This window comes from Physella acuta, unplaced genomic scaffold (genome assembly GCF_028476545.2).
Source record: "Physella acuta isolate Inbredline_101_S28 unplaced genomic scaffold, ASM2847654v3 ptg000255l, whole genome shotgun sequence".
Taxonomy (NCBI): domain Eukaryota; kingdom Metazoa; phylum Mollusca; class Gastropoda; family Physidae; genus Physella; species Physella acuta.
The window spans coordinates 430,351-451,901 of NW_026731774.1; the positions used below are offsets into that span (position 1 = coordinate 430,351).

Sequence of the window (21,551 nt, forward strand, 5' to 3'; positions counted from 1 at the left end):
CGTTACATAGTTTCACATAATGGAAAAGCATGTGTATACTCCTAGTTTATACACACACGCACGCACACACACACACACACACACACACACACACACACACACACACATATATATATATATATATATATATATATATATATATATATATATATATATATATATATATATATATATAGCCTATATTTATACGTGTGAGTAGTTTTTTCTTTATATATGAATTAGGGTACCCGTTGCACTCATTTGTCATGTCGATGCGAGCTGATACAATATTTCAAGATTTCATCAACCCGTTACCAATCGTATATTTTTTATCGTGTGGCCTTGTTTTCTAAAATTGATTTATTTATGTGTAAAGTGGAAACGGCGGCCATCAATACTGGTCAGGACTGTTACACACACTACCGTGTATGTGATTTTATTTTCTCTATATCACAACAAGAGAAACATCAAACACATAAGAAAAATAAAATCAAAATTACTCATTTAATTTTATTCACATTAAGAACTACATTAATAACTAATCTTTAACCTACAATTAACATTTTGACGTTCCTAGTTACAACAGGTAGTAGCGAGCTAAATTAATTGTTATAAAAATATATTTTAAAATACAAGCAATTTGCAAAATAGTCTATGTTGTTCTTTGTTCTTTTCAAACTTACTGTATGTTAGCCAGTTTTAGAAAACTATGTAAAAAAATGTCTCTGAACATCTAGGGATGTCGCTTACAGTAGCAGCATGCGCAGTAAGTAATAATTGAAAATAGTTGCTGTTAAATATGTACAAAAGTAAGATATGTTTACAAAAACAAAATTTAAAAGATAATTAAATCCAATTAAAACACACATAAATTCATAAAAGGAATATTGGATAAAATACACAAGTGCATACATTATCAACCAATTACTAATAAATTATTATAAAATCACAACAACAATAAATTTAAAAAAACTGTAGAAAAATGTGTAACATGGTATTAAACGATACCGTCCTTGAAAACAATATTTGACACCAACTCCTTTACAATCTTCGTCAAGTTCTCTAGAATTCCATGTTCTAGATCGGCATATTGTATAATTCGAACGCTTTTTTCCGCCTCAATCATTAATTTTTTGTGTTCCTTGGCCTGTTGAATTATGTTAGTGTTTTCTTCTTCTAGCCTTGGTAGTTGTGCGAGCTGCCTGTCGAAAGTTTCGTTATCATGAATGATTTGACGCTTAACTTCTTCCTTTTGTTCATTCAATTCTTCCTGCTTCCCTGCAAACAGATTTTCTACTGTAGCCTCTCCATCTAGTACATTGTGGCATGCATTGGTTATCTCTTTATGCTGCTCTTTCAAACTTTGTTTTTGTACAACATGCGAATCTATTTTATAAAATGAAATGCTCATTCTTTCTGGCTCTCTCGCTACAACGTACTGGGTAAGATTTTCCATCTCCGATTGCAGCTTATGATGTGTGTCATCAGTTTGTCTGAAGCCTCTGCCTTCTGCCGAATCACCTTCGTCGATGTTGTGGTTTAATGTTTGAGTTTCCTTTGCCCGATCTTCGAGTATTTTTACAGGTTGCATATCTCCCCAACACTCATCTTCACCTTCCACATTATTAGACTTAAATACAACTTCAAGTTTCGCATTAGCTTCTCCTGATTCTTCAACACTGTCACTTTTATTATGTATGTTATTAGCAATCAAGTTAATTCGATTTAAATTATCTTGAATAGAGCTATGCAAACGTTCCATGGATTGTATTGCTTTAGTGAACGCATCAGATATCTTGCCTTCATTTTTAAGATTGCTGATAAAAGTTTCGGTTTCGCTTTTTAAAGTTTGCAAATTTGAAAGCATGTGATTCAAGTTTTTGGAGGTTAGTTTGATTGTTTTCAGCTGCTGAATAATTGAACTCAGTCTATTCAAATGTTCGTTTTTAATATGAAGTTTGTCCACTGTTTCCCACTGTCTGATTCTTTCTTCTTCAGCTAATTTAAAAGTTTCATTGGTGTATCTTTTCCCATCCTTTGTTAGGCCGTCAACCATTTCTATCAAACGTTCTAACTGCTTCTCTTTTGCTACCTCATCTCCACACCTGTTGTTAAACAAAATAGCACGAGAACCGCATTCTTGTATAAGAGCTTGGAGGTTTGGTTCAGTTTGTCTTGACAACCAGGCTTCAAAGGTGAGATTTTCTTCAAGAACTTCATCATCTGTTTCGAAATTGTCCCCACAAGTAAAAAGCAAAATTCCGTGTTTTTTCATGAAACCACTTCCAAAGATTTTCTTTAAAACTTGTATTGTGTTGACGTCTTCGGCCGTGAAACGACATCCATACCTTACCACAACCACTATAGCGTGATAGCCTTGTGGGTTTATGGCCATAGCCTCAGACATGACGTTAATAACTTGCTCAATGTCACCTTTATTATTAAGTCTAATATCACGTAGGCCAGGTGTATCTACAACATGAATATCTCGTTTGTGAAAAGTGGAACATCCATCTTTTGTTGCAAATTTCTTGGCCATAACCGCATTATTTTTTCCGAAAGTGTTTTGTCTCAAAATAGAGTTCCCCGTAGCACTTTTTCCTTGTCCTGTTTTTCCAACCAGCAGAATATCGATGACATCTTTTCCATAACAGGAATTCATTTTTTTCTAGAAGTAAAGAAACCAAACTTTTAATTACAACACTCTTCAGTGTTAAGTAACTCTACTTTACTTTACTTTTTCCAATGTTCATTTGAACTTCAATTTACTATTCTAATAGCAAAGTTTGACTAATATGTTAAGTGTTGTCTGTTTTTACAAGCACTAAATGAATTGTCTAGAAAAAAAAAATAAACAGACATTATACCATACTCAGATTTTAAATATTAGTGGCACAGATCTTAAAAAGTGTATAGACTAGAGTAAAACATCAACTTACATGAATCTTGTAATTTATATATTACAGAAAGTATTTGATGAAGTATTTCTGACGAAAAAATGTATGTGTCTAGTTGGTGTAGATCTATAAGTTCTTTGATGTCACCTCCTTACAGTTTGGCTTACACCAAGTAGTAAACGGGCTGATTGATGCTGACTCCCTGTTGAATGTCTGACGCTACAGACACCAGCTGTATTTAAACTGTCGGGTACAACAGGAAATGCCGAGCCCCGTTCTACGTCACTATTAGGTAACAAAGAAAGAATACCGAGAAGACAGACCCGCTGGGGATCTAGACGCATCCTGTTCATTGTAGGTTTTTCTAATTAATAGATATTCTAACTAATGGCTATTCAAATTAATCGAAGGTCCTGAACATTACGCAATAATACTAGCTCCTGTTCCAGCTATTTGACATTTTGTAATCATGTGAGATTGAAATTATCAGGGTACTAATCAATATAATTGATTGCATTGTAACCAATATTTAATGTTATATATATATATATATATATATATATATATATATCACACTATAGCCCCGTTGGCCACTTGATTTTTCCATAAAATGTTACAATTTTCTTGGTCTTCTGCTGCTTTAAATGGTTTTTATCGCATTTTATTCCATTCCTTGTCGTCTTTGTCCTTCTCATCTTCTCCCTAGTTTGTTTTAAATATCTCGTGCACGCCAGGTTTGATTTACACCAGTAAAACTACCCTACAAAATTAAAACTAACACATAAAGACAAACTTAATAACGCACTATAATTTAATCATTGCGTTACAATAACAGATAACTCTGGTTAACAATGCGGTGCAGAATATACATTTTTGTGCAACTTTGGACTAAATAAACAAATGTAAAATTTAAGCTGAACATTACCCTAACACCTGACAGAGATAAACTGTTTTGGTAGCCTATACAATTTAGTTATGTTTTGGAAAATACTGTTTCAGATTGTCATGCTGTAATGTTCTTTTCTTTTGCAAATTTAAATACATTGATGCACTTTTTATTTTCTAATTGGGTGATTCTGGTCTCAAGTACTGGATAAGTAAGGCGGTTTGGCGTTTTCCTAACAAATATTTCCCTTATTATGCAAGTGTCATTGAAAAAGATAAACTCTACTTCATCTGCGATAATTATTCTTTGATCACTTAAATGGTAAGTTGATGAATAATGATAATGGAGCCTACCAACTATTAATACTGTTCTATGTATCTCAAGCTATATCAGTAAACACATTCCACGTACAGGGTTGATCACTATTAGGCCAGACGTCATGGACGATACCGGCAAGAATTCCCCCTACCACTAGAACCCTTACAAGCACCCGGACAAAGGTACACATTCTACTATACCTCCAATACATCTGGGATAGTTTGCCTTATATGGTTAAAACCTGGTGGATTATTTGTTAGATGGGCTGTGCATGCATAAAATAGGGCTAATCAGTCAATGAGAAGTCCCAACAAAGCGAGGTAATCCAATAACTTGACAAGTACAGATCAATACCAATACAGATCAATTTAATTTGAACCACTCGGCTATAATGAATAGCTCTTTACAAGTAAACTTAAATAGGACTTGAAATACAATTATTTTTTTGTCTTTACGTCCGTTCACTCCATTCTTAGAACGACTGAGACAAAACGAATAATTCCAATTCTTACGGAAATATAAATAAGTGTATCGTGTGATAATGAAAAGCAAGCCTGGGAACTATTTTAAGAACGACGGCTAGTCGCAGACCAAGTATATTTGTGTTAAACAATACACGTTTAGTTAAAATCTCAACGCTTTAAAATAAATTATTCTATTCTATTACATAATTTGGTAGTTAGAGCAGCAGTGTTTTTTCAGACACTTTTTCATGGGGGGTGTTCGAGGCACACTGGTTAATTATAGTATACGAGCCGACCCGCGGCGTATCATACGACGCTATTTAGTTGTTTTATTTTCTACTTTTCAGTAATTCATAATTTGTGAATTCGACAGTACCAATGCTGCCACTGAAAATATTTGCTTTAAAACACTAAAACCCTCCTTTCCCCCAACACCCACCCCCACCCCCTACCCACGTGAAAGCAGCCTCCATTTAGTTAGTTCCCCTAAGTATAAAATAGTTTTAAACTAAATTATCCGCCCCTAATAGCCGTCACTAAACCCGGCTCTACGATGTAAACATTTAGCGTGAACCAGACCATGTGGGTGTGGGGGTGGTTGTCTAGAGAGGAAAAGAGGGGACTGCTCGGCGCGCTTACAGCTTGTTTTCTAACGTCTCCCAGAAGAGAATTATATGTATAGATAATCCATATTTATAAAAAGCTATGTATGTGTGTATGTCTGTATGTGTGCTTGAATGTATTTTATACATTGCTACATCTTTCATCCGATCGATATGAAACTTTTGGAAGTTGTTAAGAATACTCCTGCTGAGGTTAATGTTAAAAAAAATCTTTAATTTCGCAGGGGCGGCGTCCCGGAAGGACGCGATCCTTCTCTTAAAACGGTATATTAAAATATGAAATTCTGAAGCGGTTCGACACTGTTAATCCGAGTGCTATAAAACTTTCGGGAGTTGATGAAAATACTCCCGAAAATTTTTTTTGAGTGGAAACATTTAATTTCGCACGGGTGGCCCTGCAGGATGTGATTTGTCGCCTACGTTCGTTTTAAACAGTGAAATAGGCTAAGGTTAAGATGGGGCGTTATAGTCGTTCACAAAGCATAATGAGGCGCGTTCGCCAGCGCCCCGGCAGCGTTAGATTTGTCACCCCAGGCTATACCGTGAGCGATATGGCACATACGTCCGTTTTAAACATTACGAAAGACTATGCATAAGATTGGGTTTTAGAGTCGTTCATTAAATATAATCAGGCGGGTCCGCCGGCGCGCCGGCAGGGTGCGATTTTGCGTCCCGGTATTTTTTGGGTGGTAGTGGAAGAAACCCATGCCCCGATAAATGTGATCTAAGCGTAGGCATTGTTTGCATTTAAATAACTCATTTTTAGAAAACGAGTCTAAGAATATAGGATTGGTAAAGCATTGATGAAACCCTCCTAATACATTTCGCCAGAATTTATGTGTCCTATATGCATCGCTACACTTTTCGTCTGTTCACCATGAAACTTTGGGAAGTTGTTGAGAATACTCCTAGGGAGGTTTCAGCGGAAAAAAATTCAATTTCGCATTCCTTTTTATACAGATTGTAAAAGGGACAATCAAAAAGTTTTTTTAATTGTTATAAATTAGTAAGGGTGATTACGCTAGTTACAAATAGGTCAGAGGTCAAGCAGGTGAGATATAGGATAGCGTCAATCAGGTAAAATTATTATAGGTAGGTAAGGTAGACATTGGTTTGGCAAGGAAAACCAATAGAATTATAGAGAGGACCTGTCACGTGCGACTGTCAGCCGATCATTGATTTCTCGGCAGCAAGTTAGAGATAACGTTTAGATCAGTCGCAGTCGACCAGTGGAGCATGAAGACTGATGAAATGTAGACATTGTTAGAGTGGTCATGGAAGAAGTCAAGTGATAGTTGCAGTTAGATAGTGTTAGTAGACCTAACGTCCCTTGATAAATTAGAAAAACACAATTATTTCCCTTTATAAAAACCATTATATCGCGGGGGGGGGGGGGTGTATATTTTATTACTTTATTTCGTTGGGAAAAAAAAATTACATAATTAGAGTGGACTGATCAAGTGAAATGTGGTAGGTATTTTAAATACTGACTTTTATTTATTTTACACACTGAACGTACTGTTTACTAATTATTTTTTGTAATCAAAGACAGTTAACATAAAAAAAAAAAAATTTTTTTTTATTCGGGAACGAGAAATCCCGCAGGTAATTAGTTTTTTTTTGCTTATTCGTTTTGTCGGTCGCACCAAACATGATGAATGCTGTCTTTTATTTACGTCAACATAGTTCGTACCATTTTTTTAAGTAGACGTTTTAAAAGTACATTTACCAGTATAAAGTTTTACTACCGAAGAAACAATTTCTTTTTAGAGTTGTGTTTATGTTTATATAGCTTCAAAGTTTCCATCAGATGACATTGCTTTGCACCGTAACCATGTAAATTTCTAAGCTTTTCGTGTCATGTAAACTTATATTTATGCATTTAGATCTAGATAGATTTATATGATATAGACATCTAGATCTAGCAAGTAGTTTTTGCATTTAAGTTATGCTTTTAAAAAATTAAGGCGCACGTTTCTAATATATCCATATATGTCTAGATCTATAACTATAAAAAATATTAGTAAGTAAAAGTTTGATAATTAAAAACTTGCATATGAGTTTTTGTAAAGATTAGACTAGATCTAGTGGCCAATTGGTGAGCAGATGAAATTCGGTTAATTTAAGAACAATAGGCTAAAACATAAGCTGCAGCTTGATTAATATAAAACACCTTAATACAAGATTCACTCCAATTATATTTTTGTCGGCACACTAGCCAGTATACAACATGTTCGTACATATGTTGTGGATAACTATACAAGCATAAATCTACATGTGTGTAGCCTATAAAACCGTTTGCGCTTAATTAAACTGTGATTTCGCGAATGGTCATTTATTAGTTTAAAGATTACCCTTACTGATACACATACACATATCAATATGTGTTTGTTGTTTGTGTTCGTGTTTGTGTTTGTGTTTGCGTTTATGTTTGTGTTTGTGTTTGTGGTTGGGTTTGTGTTTGCGCTTCTGTTTTCGTTTTTGTTTTTATATGTGTTTGCGTTTGTGTTATGTTTGATTGTTTGTGTTTTGTGTTTGGTTGGTTGTCGTTAGGGTGGGCAATGCCGGGTATATGCTTGTTACTAAACACACATGTCATGGTCCTTTACATATAGGTTTTTCACAGAGGCCAGTGCAGTGCCTGACCGGGACGGCTAGTATATATAAATATATATACATGCATGAAACTTTATCAGTGGCGGACTAAATTTGCAGGCGCGATTATACATGGAATAGGCGAACACATTAAAGGCTAAAAGAATAGTCCGTTATTTTTAAAATAATGATCAAACCGAATAATAATAATGTTGTATTTTCGGACATTTTTTAAACATTCCTACACAAACATCCCCCTAAATATCCGCCAGCAATAAAAAAGAATGATGATAAATTGCACTTCTTTGAATCCCAATAGTTTCGGAGAAAGTGAAGAATGCACGTAAGAAATAGTCAAAAACATATGTAACTTCAATAACGTAAATAACTGACAAAAAGGTTAGCCATATCAATTCAGATTTTATTGAAATTATATTTTTCGTGTTTACAAAAATAAAGCAAATTTAGTCTTCTTAATTCAAAGAAAATTAGGTTAATAGAATAGTATTAATTTTAGAAATACATAGAAAAAATGTCTAAATGGTTGGGAGCCTATTTAAATCTAGTCACAACATAAAGGTATAACATTAAATTTCTAATAACGCTTCTCTAGCTAGACAAAAACTGCTAACATATCACACTAATATGAAAAAGAATAACACTGAAATATATTTTAATTGCGGATGCAATGCAAGTAGGCTAGTTATAAATATGGTAAACAAATAAAATAAAAATGAGGCAACTACATTTAGAAAACATAATTCCAAGAAAACAGGTAAAACAATTAAGTTTTCATTAATAATTCAGAAGTTAGAGATTATTTTAAGCTTTAAGAAAACTAGTAATATACATTGTTGAATACAAAGAAAATAAGTTGAACATTATTTAATAAAAACCTCCATAATATAGGATAAAATGTTTGAAAAAAGAAAAAAAAATAAGTTCAAATCTATTCACTGAGAAAATGTCACACTGATATTTTATTTTATATTTAGGGGTCTATATACAATTGACTGCAGGTACCTTATTATCTTATCTAAAACATTGTGCTCTATTTGTGCTTGATTTAACATCCGGCTGTTGTTTTCCGCCTCTTCAATTATTTGTCGTTGTTCTTCAGACTCCAGTTTTAATCGCGTTCGTTCTTCCTCTAGACTTGCCACCTGGGACTGCAGTATGTTATAAGCTTTCCTGGCCAGTACGATGCGACGCTTAGCTTCTTCCTCATCTTTAATCAACAGCTCAAGCTTTTTATCTTCTTTCAGTACTACAGTTTTCGATTCATGAATTGTTAAAGGTATCATCATCGGAAACTGATTATCTTCTTTTGATTGTTGTAGTTCAATAACTTCATCCGATTCTCTTGAAGAAAAATACTGGTCCTTGTATTGCAATTCTACATCATGCTCTTTGACAATATAACTAGTCTGCTCTGCTCCCTCATCGCTTTCACAAATAGGTTTCGTAACTTCATTTATTACTTGATTTTTACATTGTTCTAACAGTTCGATGGCGGTTTTCTTTAAACATGCAACAACCTCTTCCGGCATCGTCAAAGAATTAGAACATTTGTCCTCTTCTTGAATAGCAGCAAGAAGAGAGTCTGCTGTATCTTGTACCGTCAGCAGTTTTGTAAAGGTGGGTTCCGATTGTTTCGATGAAATTTCGATATGTCCCATTGGCCTATCGATAGAACTTAATTGGTTTAGACGCACTGTATCCATTATTCTGTCACTTTCAGCTGTGAGCAACGTATCACTGCCTTCTGCCCTCCTCTCATATGTTAGGCTATCAATCATGTCTATTAATTCTTGTACCTGTCTTTCATTTACGGTTTTATCCCTGCTTATATTGTTAAACAAAATAGCGCGAGACCCACATTCTTCTCTAAGAAGTTGAATATATGGATCGGTTTGTCTTGCCAACCACATTTTAAAGGTTAGACTTTCTTCAAAAACTTCTTTATTATATTTGAAATAGTCACCGCCAGTAAACAAAAGAATGCCACGATCTTGCATGAAATTACTTCCAAAGATATCTTTCAAGAAGTTAACCACCTTCAAATCTTCTTCACTAGATGAATTATTAGTAAATAAACTAAAGTTAATGACAACAATTATAGCATGGTAACCATCCGGGTTCAAAGCTTTAGCGTTTGACATTGCCTCAAGTAACTTTTCATGTTTCTCTTCCCTGTCGATTTGTGATTTACACAGACCTGGGGTATCCACTACTTGAATTTTTCTTCCTCTGAATGTTGAAAAACCATTGAAACTTTTAAAATTATTAGCAGCCTGAGACGTGCTATTGAAGGTTCTGTTTTGTAGAATAGAGTTTCCCGTGGCACTTTTCCCTTGTCTTGTTCGGCCAACTAACAAGATAGCCATACAATCATTAGCTCGGCAGCCGTCCATTTGTGTTCTATTTATTTAATAAAAATATAAAAATAAAAAACATTAAAATACTAATTAATGTTTTTTTTTAACGCAGCCTGTGTATTGTTAGGTAAAACACAATAATCCTAAAGCACATTTAATTAAGATACATCGTTTTTTTATATGCTATTAATCTTAAATGATTTAATCTACTTTAAAGCAATTGCTTGGTTATCATTATATGCCTACCCCAAGGGTAGGATACACAAATGATTTTAGGGAATAGTAAATTCATAACGATATCTTTTTTTTTAAAAACATAATCTAACCTTGCAACAGAAAATACATTTACGTGCATATTATTTTTTCTTCTTTAGCGATGAGAATCCCATCCAAGTGTTGGTGAAAAATATTTAATTAACTATAATAATCAGTGTCAAAATTATAGATATTGTTGTCATATATAATTATAATAATAAATAGATTGGATTGAAAGGTAAAAACAAAAAAAATTAAATGTACCTTGTAATATGACGGTCTCAGGTCTTTGTTGTCACCTTTTTAATAACTTCAAACACTAGAGAAAAATGCAGTGAATGAGCTGCTTGATGCCGAGTCAACTGTGAATGATTGGCACTACAGACACCGGCTGTATTTAAACTGTTGGGTACACTAAAGGAATTAATGAGAAATCTATCAGACCGGCACCGCTGGGGAGCTAAGTGTGTCCTGTTCATTGTAGTTTTTCTTACTAGACGGACCTAAATATTCTGCAAGATTAAACAGCTACCATTCCAGGTAATCGAAATTACGCAAGAATTCTAAACGTAAATGTTCACGACGATTACATTAGATCAACTATAGGCCTACTTAACAACATTGCTGAAATGAGGATCTTTTTCCGTGTGATCGTAAATAAAGCTAAAGAATTTACAAGTCTTTGTGCCGATTAACTAATTCTTAGAAGAAATAAATTATTCATAATAAAAAAACGGATTTCACAAACACGTTTGTAATTATGTAACGAATATCTTCAGGGAATGAAATCTAGATGGGGTCATACTTTTAACCTTTGGCCGTTTCTAGTTAAGTTAAAGCAATTTTGCAATGGTCCAACAGCAGTTTCGCAAAATGCTTAGCCCTATAGAACATTTCTTAAAATTGGGTGTTTTACATTATGTATTATTTTAAACAGAATAGAGAACATTCAAGCATTTTGGTCAAATAATTGTGATTTACAACAGATAACAAACACATCTCTAAAGTTTCGTTTAGTGTCTTTGTTTTATTAAAAAAAAAGGAACTGCGGACAATAATCATAAGTTCAGTAACATAGTGGTGTATGAAGAAATCTCCCTTACTCTCCCTCACCTCTCCCCTCTGTACATATATATATATATATATATATATATATATATATATATATACATATATATATATATATATATATATATATATATATATATATATATATATATATATATATATATATATATATATATATATATATATATATATATATATATATATATATATATATATATATAAAGTATGACCTAATGACAAATGGGTACAAACATTATCCCTTATAAAAGAACAAATTATCTCGGGACAGATACTCTCAAATGATAAAATGTCTCGAGAGGAAATATCCAAGAACAAAACACCAAGATGTTTTTTTCGGTGATACCATGAGACCTGAAATATTATTTCTTTTCGTATTTATTTCAACTTATTGCATATGAGTTGTTGTTTTTTTTTCACATATTTGTTCTATGCGAATTTTATAAAAAAAAAACACACAAAAAAACAGGATGATTGCCAACTGCAATTGGGTAACTCATTTTTTTTACAAAACCACAATATGTCTTATACACTTGTGATATATAATGATTGGAAATGTTCTAAGAAAATAAATACCACGTTGGGTTATTTTTTAAGTGCATCCTTTCATTGAAATGTAATAAAATCAACTAAGCCAATGATTTTTAGTTATAGTATAGGCTTCAATCGTTTTTTAATCTATACTGCTTGATTTAGCTTTGACAGTATTTGTATAACAGCTGTCATAACAATCGGGTATACATAAACATACATTTAATTCTTTGATTCTCTAAAGGTATATAATTTTTACGATTTGTTACAATTTACCGGTAACACTTGTAAAAATGAAACTTATTGTAAAAATAATGAAGGCGAAAATGTTTAAAATATTGTTTTTACAAAACGACAGGTGAGGGTATAAGTAAACAATTTTTTTTTTTCGCTTACGAGTTTGCTCGCCTACTTTATAATTGACATACATTTTTAAACGATTTGTTTTCAGTGACGGTGGGGTAGAACGGCAGAACATTCGACTGCTAAAAGTCGAAAATTCAGATCCAAGTCTGTAAATAGGGAAGTTAAGGTGGCTTGGCGGAGTGTTGACCACACTATCCCTTCATATGCCGAGGTCATAGAAGAAATGGATCGTACTATTTGAAAAGGTACATAACTTACTAAAATCTTTGTGACTTTTATGTAATGTCGAGGTTGTCTCTCTTGAAATATTGTTTTAATGAATTAAATGGGTAGACTATAAGTATTAACACTATGTTTGTTTTCGTTTACGAGTTTGTTCCCCTGCTTATTTATTTTTCCGTTTTGTGATAGTTATCTCTCTTTCTTACAGAATTGCTTTTATGCTGACAATTTGACTTATTTTTGACACATTAAAGTGTTGAACAAAATGTTTGGTAATTTTAGTGTGATCCATTGAATGACGTCCTCAAACATAAATTTTAGACCCCCCCCCCCCGTTCTGTGTCGTGGTAATAAAAGGATGACCCTTAAATATGTGTAGCATATCTTTGGATATAAGCTTAATTTAAGTATAGTATTTAATTTTTTTTCCTTTCTTTTAAATAAAATGTAAATACACTTCCATGGCAATGCAAATTCGTTATAACATGCAGAGTTTGTCTATTCTTCGTTCTTAATTTTACAATTAAGTATACGTGTCAACTGGTTATGCGCTATTGAGGACATTGACAACGATTTCACCCTGTTATTCTTTTTTGTAATTTGCTTCCATAGCCTTTGTCCAACCAAGAGCAAAGTACAAGGCAGCAGTTGTTTGATGTTGGAGTTTTCTCTCCTAGAGGAGTGGCTGTCCCCAGCTAACGAGTCTCGAACTCGAGACTTTTCGGTTTAGCAACCATGAGCTTTACCGACTTATGTAAAATCCTCAATACTGTTATAGTGGAATATTCTCCATACTGTTAACGTATGTAATATCATACACACAAATAAAGTATCTAATATTCTACGTACTTAAAACACTTAGTGTCACACACCACTTAACAGATTTAACTTCCTCTATTTTAAAGTGGCTCAACACGATTCAACATTGTGAAAACCCAACTGTCATTTTAAATACCGACATTTTAAAACGTCTGTTTATAAACACTGCCAAAAAAATTCTGCATTAATTTTCATGTGACAACAAACTGAATGTAATATTAGATCCAGGATTACGCTTTAATTTTCCAGTAAAGTATTTTACGTCAAGTTGAAGTGTTACTGCGGTCTAAAAATAAATGTGATAAAACTGAGTCAGAACATCACATGAGGAGGCTGGTTTTCCGGAATAATTGTATCCTGGATGTTTATAATGCGAGTTGTCGTTCATATTATAAAGCTGTTATAAACAAAGCTGATGTGTAAGTGACGTTGGTTTCTGTTCATTAATGTTAATTATGTAATTAAATTTAAATGTTAATTATGTAATTAAGTTTAAATGTTAATTATGTAATTAAATTTAAATATTAGTTAATATCTTTAAATATGTTAAATATAGCTTTAAATAATTCGAATTAAGTGATTCTTTTAAAAAGTTAACTATGATGTTTTTGAACTAATTTAAACTTTATTAGCCCAAAATTCTCAATAATTTATTATTGATTAGAATTACCTATATGTTAAAAATTGTAATTGTTTTAACATTTAAATAAATGTGAATAATCTATCAAACATGTATATACATTCCTAATAAATAAACAATCAATGTTTTATTCATGAATTCTCAGTTAAAATGTGTATCTAACTTAAGCCGTAGGCTATAGGTTATACGTTTTGTATTGTGATTATCTGGCTTTTTTTTTCATTAGATAAGCTAGTTAAAGAAACACAAATCATGCTGTTTTAAATGCTATTTAAACAGGAACATCAGCATATGAAATTGTGCTTAAACTAGATTAAAATGAACTGGATAATACTCAAGTCCTTCTTATGAAGATGTTTCATACAACTATAAAGACCCATCAAATGCATAAGTTCTATCCAGGTAGGCTACATTTTACTTAGCTGAGGAATGTTTTAATAAGCTGAAGTTTTTAGATTTCCCTTTATTTATAGGCAAACAAACACAACTCGTCTAAAATGTTTTATATCTTAATATACATTAAAAAATCCTCTTTAGATCTAGCGATTTATTTGGCAGATGAAGTAGAATTCATATGTATCTTGACCTCGGCAAATTAATGGTATGTGTAGTCAACACTATGCCCAGCCGCCTTTACTTTCCATAACATGTGTTATATATCCCTCAGAGCTGGTTGAAACAAGGGACATTCTAATTTGATCACAGATTCGAACTCGGATATTTCTGGTTAGCACCCTGCGCTCTACCGCTTAGGCCACAAGTCGCATATATCGTAATATTACAGCGTTAATTTGAATGCGTTTTAACATTTTTAACTTGTAGGAAGTCATGAAGCTGAGATGTGCTACGGGGGAGAAGCTGACCTACACAGACATGTGCTAGGCTGTAAGAAAAATCCAGGTCACAAAGACTTTATACCTCTCAAAGATTTCTGCAGGCACCATTTACCTCCTCGTTACCATGACGACGACCTGTTGGTTGAGACCGTAAAAGCTCAGGCGGCGATTACTGTACAGATAAAGACAAAGTTTACCAGTCTAGTCAGACCAGAGTTTTACCCAGGCACTCAAGTGTCATACCCATGTCACGCGGATCGCGGGAGTCACGTGATAAGGATGGCGACGGGGAGGGTGTACGGTATAGTCAAGTATACACAGAGCGATACAACTTGTCAGTGTATGGAGTGTCAAGTCTCCGACACACCCAGTACAGTATGGGGTGAGGTCTATGTCATGACATCCACACACGTCGTGTTCGATGAGAGCGAGGCTCGACGCACCAGATGCGTGTTTGGCTTTGACGACACCGCCAGCTCTGTGGTTAATCTTGATGGCTGGAACATCAGCAGCGCGGACGTTGAGAGAGACTGGTGTGTGTTGAAACGAGTGACCTGCGACCTAAAATTCCTCAACGAGCTGGACACGATGTGGCGACGCTTCGATTATCTTCGCGGGAAAGTTAAAAACAAATACTGGAATTTATCGGATGTAGATAAGCTAACGATTATTGTGTCGCACCCTCATGGGTGCCCAAAGCAGGTCTCTGTAGGTCAGTGGACGCATCGGTATGTGAGGGACGGTTTGACCAAGTACACGTACACAACATGTACATGTCCAGGTAGCAGCGGGTCGACCGTCTATGCCAACGGTTTAAACGGCTGGCTCTCGCATCTTCACTGTGGGTCAAGCGTCCAAGGAAATTATAGTGCGGAGATGTGGTGTTAACATACATTTTCGGGGCAATTAATAACATTCAGGGGCAGAACTATAGTGCCGCCAGACCTAGCAGTGGGGGGGGGGGGCAGGCCGTTTAGGGGGCCCACAACCGATCATAATGTAAATAAACTACTTTTTATAAAATTGATTTATGTCTTTGCATTCTATTTTAATATCTCTAAAAGCACATTTTATAATTTATGAATACAGTTTTCTGCTTACACATTTAAAAAATAATAATAAAATATTTAGAAATTTCTAAATAATGTCAGGTTTTTATGTGCAATTACGCGCTAAATCACAGGGATACAAATTTACTACCATTCAGGTCATCTAATCCGTTATTACAGTCTTTTATGAAATTACACCCTTTTTATTCTCAAAACTACTACAGCCGCCACAGTCAAAATATTCACAAATAAAAAAAAAGAGGTTGGCTTTTTAATGTTTAAAAGAAAAACAGCAAAAAGTAAAGAAAAGTAGGTCACGAAAATACCAGATGATAGAAAATACGATTATGAAATACATGAGAAATCCAGCTTTTCAAAGATGCCAAATACAATATAATAACGGCTGTTTAAAGCTTTTCTTATAGAGCTTGAAGATGGGGGAAAAAATTACTATTTAAATTATTAGGGGTCATTTATTTTACACACGCTACATTTTTTTTCTCATTTACGATGTTATTGTCTTAACATAAAAATGGACAATGTATCCAACAAGCTTTGGTGTTATAAAGCACTAAAAAGTAAAAAAAAAATTGAATGATTTTCTTTAAAAAATATATTAAGACACTACTATATAAATAACTATAAAGAAAAGTTTGGGTCTTTTCCAAAATATTAGTGGTATCCAATAGATTATAAAGTATACAAATAAATATAAAGGTACGCTGTGCAATAGGGCCTGATTTAATTAATTCAAATTTGCTTAGGAACATTAGCGCTCATGGTGTAGCCCTGGGCACACCGGACCAACCAACCGCCGGAGCGCCGTGTGATGCACATGGTGTAGTTGGACATTTGAATCAAGTAGAACATTGATCACTGTGTTTAGCGGTCAATAAACAGATCCAGAAGCTAAGATAACCGCTAGGGAACTCTATGCGCCAAACTGCATAATACAGCTCAGACGCCGCCTCCGGAAATCGTAATTTGTTTTTCGCAGAAATCTTTCCTGGATTCATCTCAACGAGTTCCCACAATTTCTAGGCGATCGGATAAACGGTGTATTAATTTCTTTAAAAAACACATAGACCCACAGACAAACAAACATACTTTCTTTTTATACTAGCTTACCTGTCGAGCGTTGCTTCTATGACAGCGCCATAATTATTCGATCGTAGATGTTTAGGCCAGTCGCCACAGGCCGTAAGTGTATGTTTATTACCAGCCGCAATAGGGAGGTGGAAACAAATCCTCCACAGCCCAAGAGTCAGTGCGTCAGGGGCGCTCTGTTGATCTGCCGGCTACACTCCCTGTTGCGTTGCCTTGTTCAGTGCGGTCATCAAATGTAGTGACCCGCCGTGTCCCTATTTAAAACGAACGTAGGCGCCACATTGCCCAAGAGCGCTGGGGGACCGAAACGCTGGAACACTGGCCTAGTGTAGTTTGGCAATGGTACATAAAACTCCCCCCCCCCACCCTCACTTTGAAGGACGATTAGTCAGCGGATCTTAGATGTGCATATGTTAAGATAGGCACTGCGGAGTTCTGGGTGCTAAACCTAAATCTACTAAACTTGCCAGTCAAAGATTCGGATAACGTAGATGTCCGCATCATCTGACGGAAGCAAAATCCCGTCTAAGATGTTTATTGCTATTCAGCTTCTAAGTCTGACTTACATTTGTAAGACGCTTAAAAATGATTAAAATCCTTGTTTTCTACCCTTTTATTGAATTCGAAAAAGACATTACACATAATAGCATATAGCAAGTAGCATTATTAATTATATTGTTTATTTAGACTATTAAAATATAATTTTTAAACTTATAAAGAAAATTATGATGCTATACTTTCAGATTGGTGCTACTAAATGTAATATAAAATAGGTTGGATAGTCTTTGACAAAAAACCTGACATTGACGGAATCCTAATGAGTCAAGTATGATAACTGTATAAATTTAACAAATGGCCACTCATTATATTAAAGTGTGCTAGAGAATATGCCTAGATTTATTTAGCATTATGCCATAAATTGATAAACCCCTTTAAGGGGATATGCTAAGATTTTTTTCTATTTTTTTTTACAATTTAAGCATTTTGAATACTATTACCATGTTTGGCACATGAAAGTAATTATTAAACAGCAAAAAAAAAACAAAAAAGGGTGGAAAACAATTTTGGTTTTCATGTAAAACCCAAAAAAAACGCCATTTTAATTTTTTTGGTACTTTTAAAAATGCTAAGGCTTTTTTATTTATGCACTTATATCAATCAAATTTAAACTGCTTATATTTCAGTATATTTTAAAACTTTTGACACAACTTTTTGAAATAGCCACTAGTAAAAATTTCACAAGGTCTTAAAGAACGCACAATTTTTAGTATCCACATTTTTAAACATTTGCATATTAATTACCAAATACTCTATTTCTATGAAAGCCATCACAATTCCCTCGTGACAAAAGTTGTATTTTTGCATGAAGAACAATTACTAAAAATATGGTTTGCATTGTTTAATGCATAAAAAAAAGTAGGCTTTTTAATGTTAAAAACTTGCGAACTGAGAAAAAAAGCAAAAAGTAACGAAAAGTAGGTCACAAAAATAGCATATTTGTGTAATTTGTAAAGCCGATTGTAAGCTTGGATGTTTTCGAGATGGCGGAAAATATGATAATCAAATATATGAGAAATACAGTTTTCCAATGATGCCAAATACAATATGATGACGGTTATAAATATTTCGTGATGAGCTTGTAAGATTGGGAAAAATAATTACTTTTAATTAATAGGGTAATAAAAATGGTATTTTAAATACATGCAATTGTTTTTCTAATTTAAGTTAATATTTTCTTAATACAAAAATGGACAAAGTATCCAAAAATGCAAGAAACCAATCATGACGAAAAACAAGAAATTTTGTGATTTTTTACTTAGCATATCCCCTTGAATGAAACATGTAAAGGATCAGTCAATACATTGTGTGTCAGTGTAATATATTAACAGTGAGACTTGATTACATCAACCACATATGTCCAAAGCGAAAGGCTCTTATGAATAAAACAATTAATATAAAAAACTTTTACAGCAACAAACTTTTAAATGAACTGAAAATAAGCAAATCAAACAAATTTTAATAAAAGCTTTAGTCGCAAAAATATGTTAATATTCTCATGAGCCAGTACATTTGTCTATGCTAACAGATGCTTTCATGACTGTTTTATAATGTACACATTAACTTAAAAAAAAAGCAACTGTGTAGAATGCAAACCAATTTGAAAACAATTATGGTTGTCATAGAAACCAAAAAAAACTCAGCTATTTTGATTATTTCGGTACCTTTAAAGTCTTTTTAAAGCTTTTTAATTATGCACTTTTAGCAATCAAAATTAAACGTCTTATATTTCTGTATATTTTAAAACAAAACTTTGGTCTAGACAACTTTTAGAAAGAGCTACTGGTCAGAAGAAATCTACATGGTCTTAAAAAAAGTTTGAAAATTTGAATATTATTTACCATATACTTTGTTATATGCTAAGACATCACATTTCCCTCGTAACAGAAATTGTATCTTTGCATGAAGAAAAATAACTGAAATTATGTTGGTCATTGTTCATTAAATAAAAATGTTGTTGGCGTTTTAGTGTTAAAAAACTGCAAACAGAAAACAAAAAACGGTAAAAAGTAACAAAAGTAGGTGATGAAAATACCATAAATTATTACTTTGTACAGCCGATTGTAAGATTTGGGAATTTCAAATACATGAGAAATCTAACTTTTCCCTAATTTATATAACCATGTAGGACCTGAAAAAAATGCATTAACACGTTTCAATATCAAGAAATATAATTATAATCTATTTATATACTATTAAAACTCAAGTTTGTTTACAAGTTTGAATATTTATTTGTTTGTAGAGCTGTAAAATAGTATGTAGGTAGAGAACGATTTTTGTTTTCAGACAGGCTGTTAATCACAAATTTTTCGTTAATTAATTTATTGATTTATTCATAGGTATAATTACCACAAATTTATTTAAAGACGTTAATTAATGTATTTATTTATTCATTGGTAGATTAATCTAATTAATTAGAAAAGTTCAGAACAATGACTTTACTTAGAGTGAATAGTGATGTCACATGATTTATTTAATTTTTACAACATTAATGGCGGCTTCAATACATGATTTTCTTGCCCATTCCAACGCTTAACGCGTTCTAAAGCTACGTTTCTGTCGACTATAGCTCTAACGATACGTCCGTTTGCTATTTCTATTACTTTCCAACGCTAATATCAATGTTCATTTAAGTAGGTATGTATCTACGGTCTAGAATCCAGATCTAGATTTAGCAAGAGTTACGGCAAAAACTAGACTTAATCAAACAAGTCTTAGAACTCTAGATCTAGATAATAATGAGTTTCCATACTAAACTATTTCAGACTGTCATTATTTTATATAAATCTTTGTTTGTTAAGCTACGCAATTGGCTAATTTAAGATAAACTTTAATTTGAAATAATTCTATAATCTAGATCTAGGGCTGATTCGCGTAGATTCTTACGCAGACTAAAAATGAAATACATAAGTTATTACAAACTTGAGAATACGAGCCTAGATAGCTAAGAGGGTGGGTGGCACGGGTTTGAGACATGTCACTGCTGAATTTTAATTTTGATTTTTTTTTAAGTTGTGAATGATAAAGTTGCCTTTGCCTAATGGAACTTAGCGGGATGCAGGGCAGGTGAAAAAGAGTTCACCTGTTTTTTTTCCTCAGTATGTAACGTGGATAGTGTGTCAGAGCCATGCTCGGCTGGAATATTTTCTTTAACGATAAAACATGTCTGAGACTTGGCGGAACACTGGGCAGGTGAAGTACTGTTGGGTAGGTGTGAAGTTCACCTGTGACGTAAGCATATAAATAGATAGTGTGGTCAGACCCATGCTTAGTGTGATCAGACCCATGTTCAGCCGAAATCTATGTTTTCAAAGACAAAAACATTTCTGAGTTGGGAGGACACTGGGCAGGTGAAGTAGAGTTGACTTGTTTTTGTGACCTCAGCATATGAACAGATTATGTTGTCAGACCCATGCTCAGACGAAATCAGTATTTTTAAAAGACAAAAACGTCTGAGGTGTGACGTCTTTTTGAATGTGGGGTCTGGTTATTTTGTGATGATAAGTGACAGACGTGATGTCATTAATTGACGACCCCCGAAATTCCCAGTTATCTAACTAGATAACGGGTAGTCTAGTTAGACACTAAAAAGAAGAAACTTATTTTCCTTAAATATCTATGTATATTATAATTATATTCATGGAGACCATAGAAAACACCACGCAACATAGCCACCACCCTCATCCCCACCTGTCAGGTGAGCTGTGGTTCACCTCGAATGTTTACAATCGTAGAGCTGTGTTTTTAAGATTTGAAACGAAGGGGAGGTAACAATTTCTGATCGATCTTTTCTTTGTCTGTAAACGGCTACTTTTAGTGGGCGGGACGGAGGGGGGGGGGGGAAGAGGGTGGGATGGGGTAGTGTTGAATTCACAAAGCAGAAAAATAAAACAACTAGATGGCGGCGTATACTACGTCGCGGGTCAGCTCCTGTGATAATAA

General features: G+C 33.8%; 1 protein-coding gene across 1 annotated transcript; it reads left to right on the forward strand.

Annotated features, from left to right (window-relative positions):
• Positions 1-13,595: 13,595 nt before the first annotated feature.
• Positions 13,596-15,841, forward strand: LOC131938688 (uncharacterized). Its single transcript, XM_059296816.1, has 3 exons — positions 13,596-13,838; positions 14,339-14,461; positions 14,882-15,841. The coding sequence occupies exons 2-3, from the start codon at positions 14,407-14,409 to the stop codon at positions 15,781-15,783; spliced, it is 957 nt and encodes a 318-aa protein (XP_059152799.1). The 5' UTR covers positions 13,596-13,838; positions 14,339-14,406; the 3' UTR covers positions 15,784-15,841.
• The last annotated feature ends 5,710 nt before the right edge of the window (positions 15,842-21,551 follow it).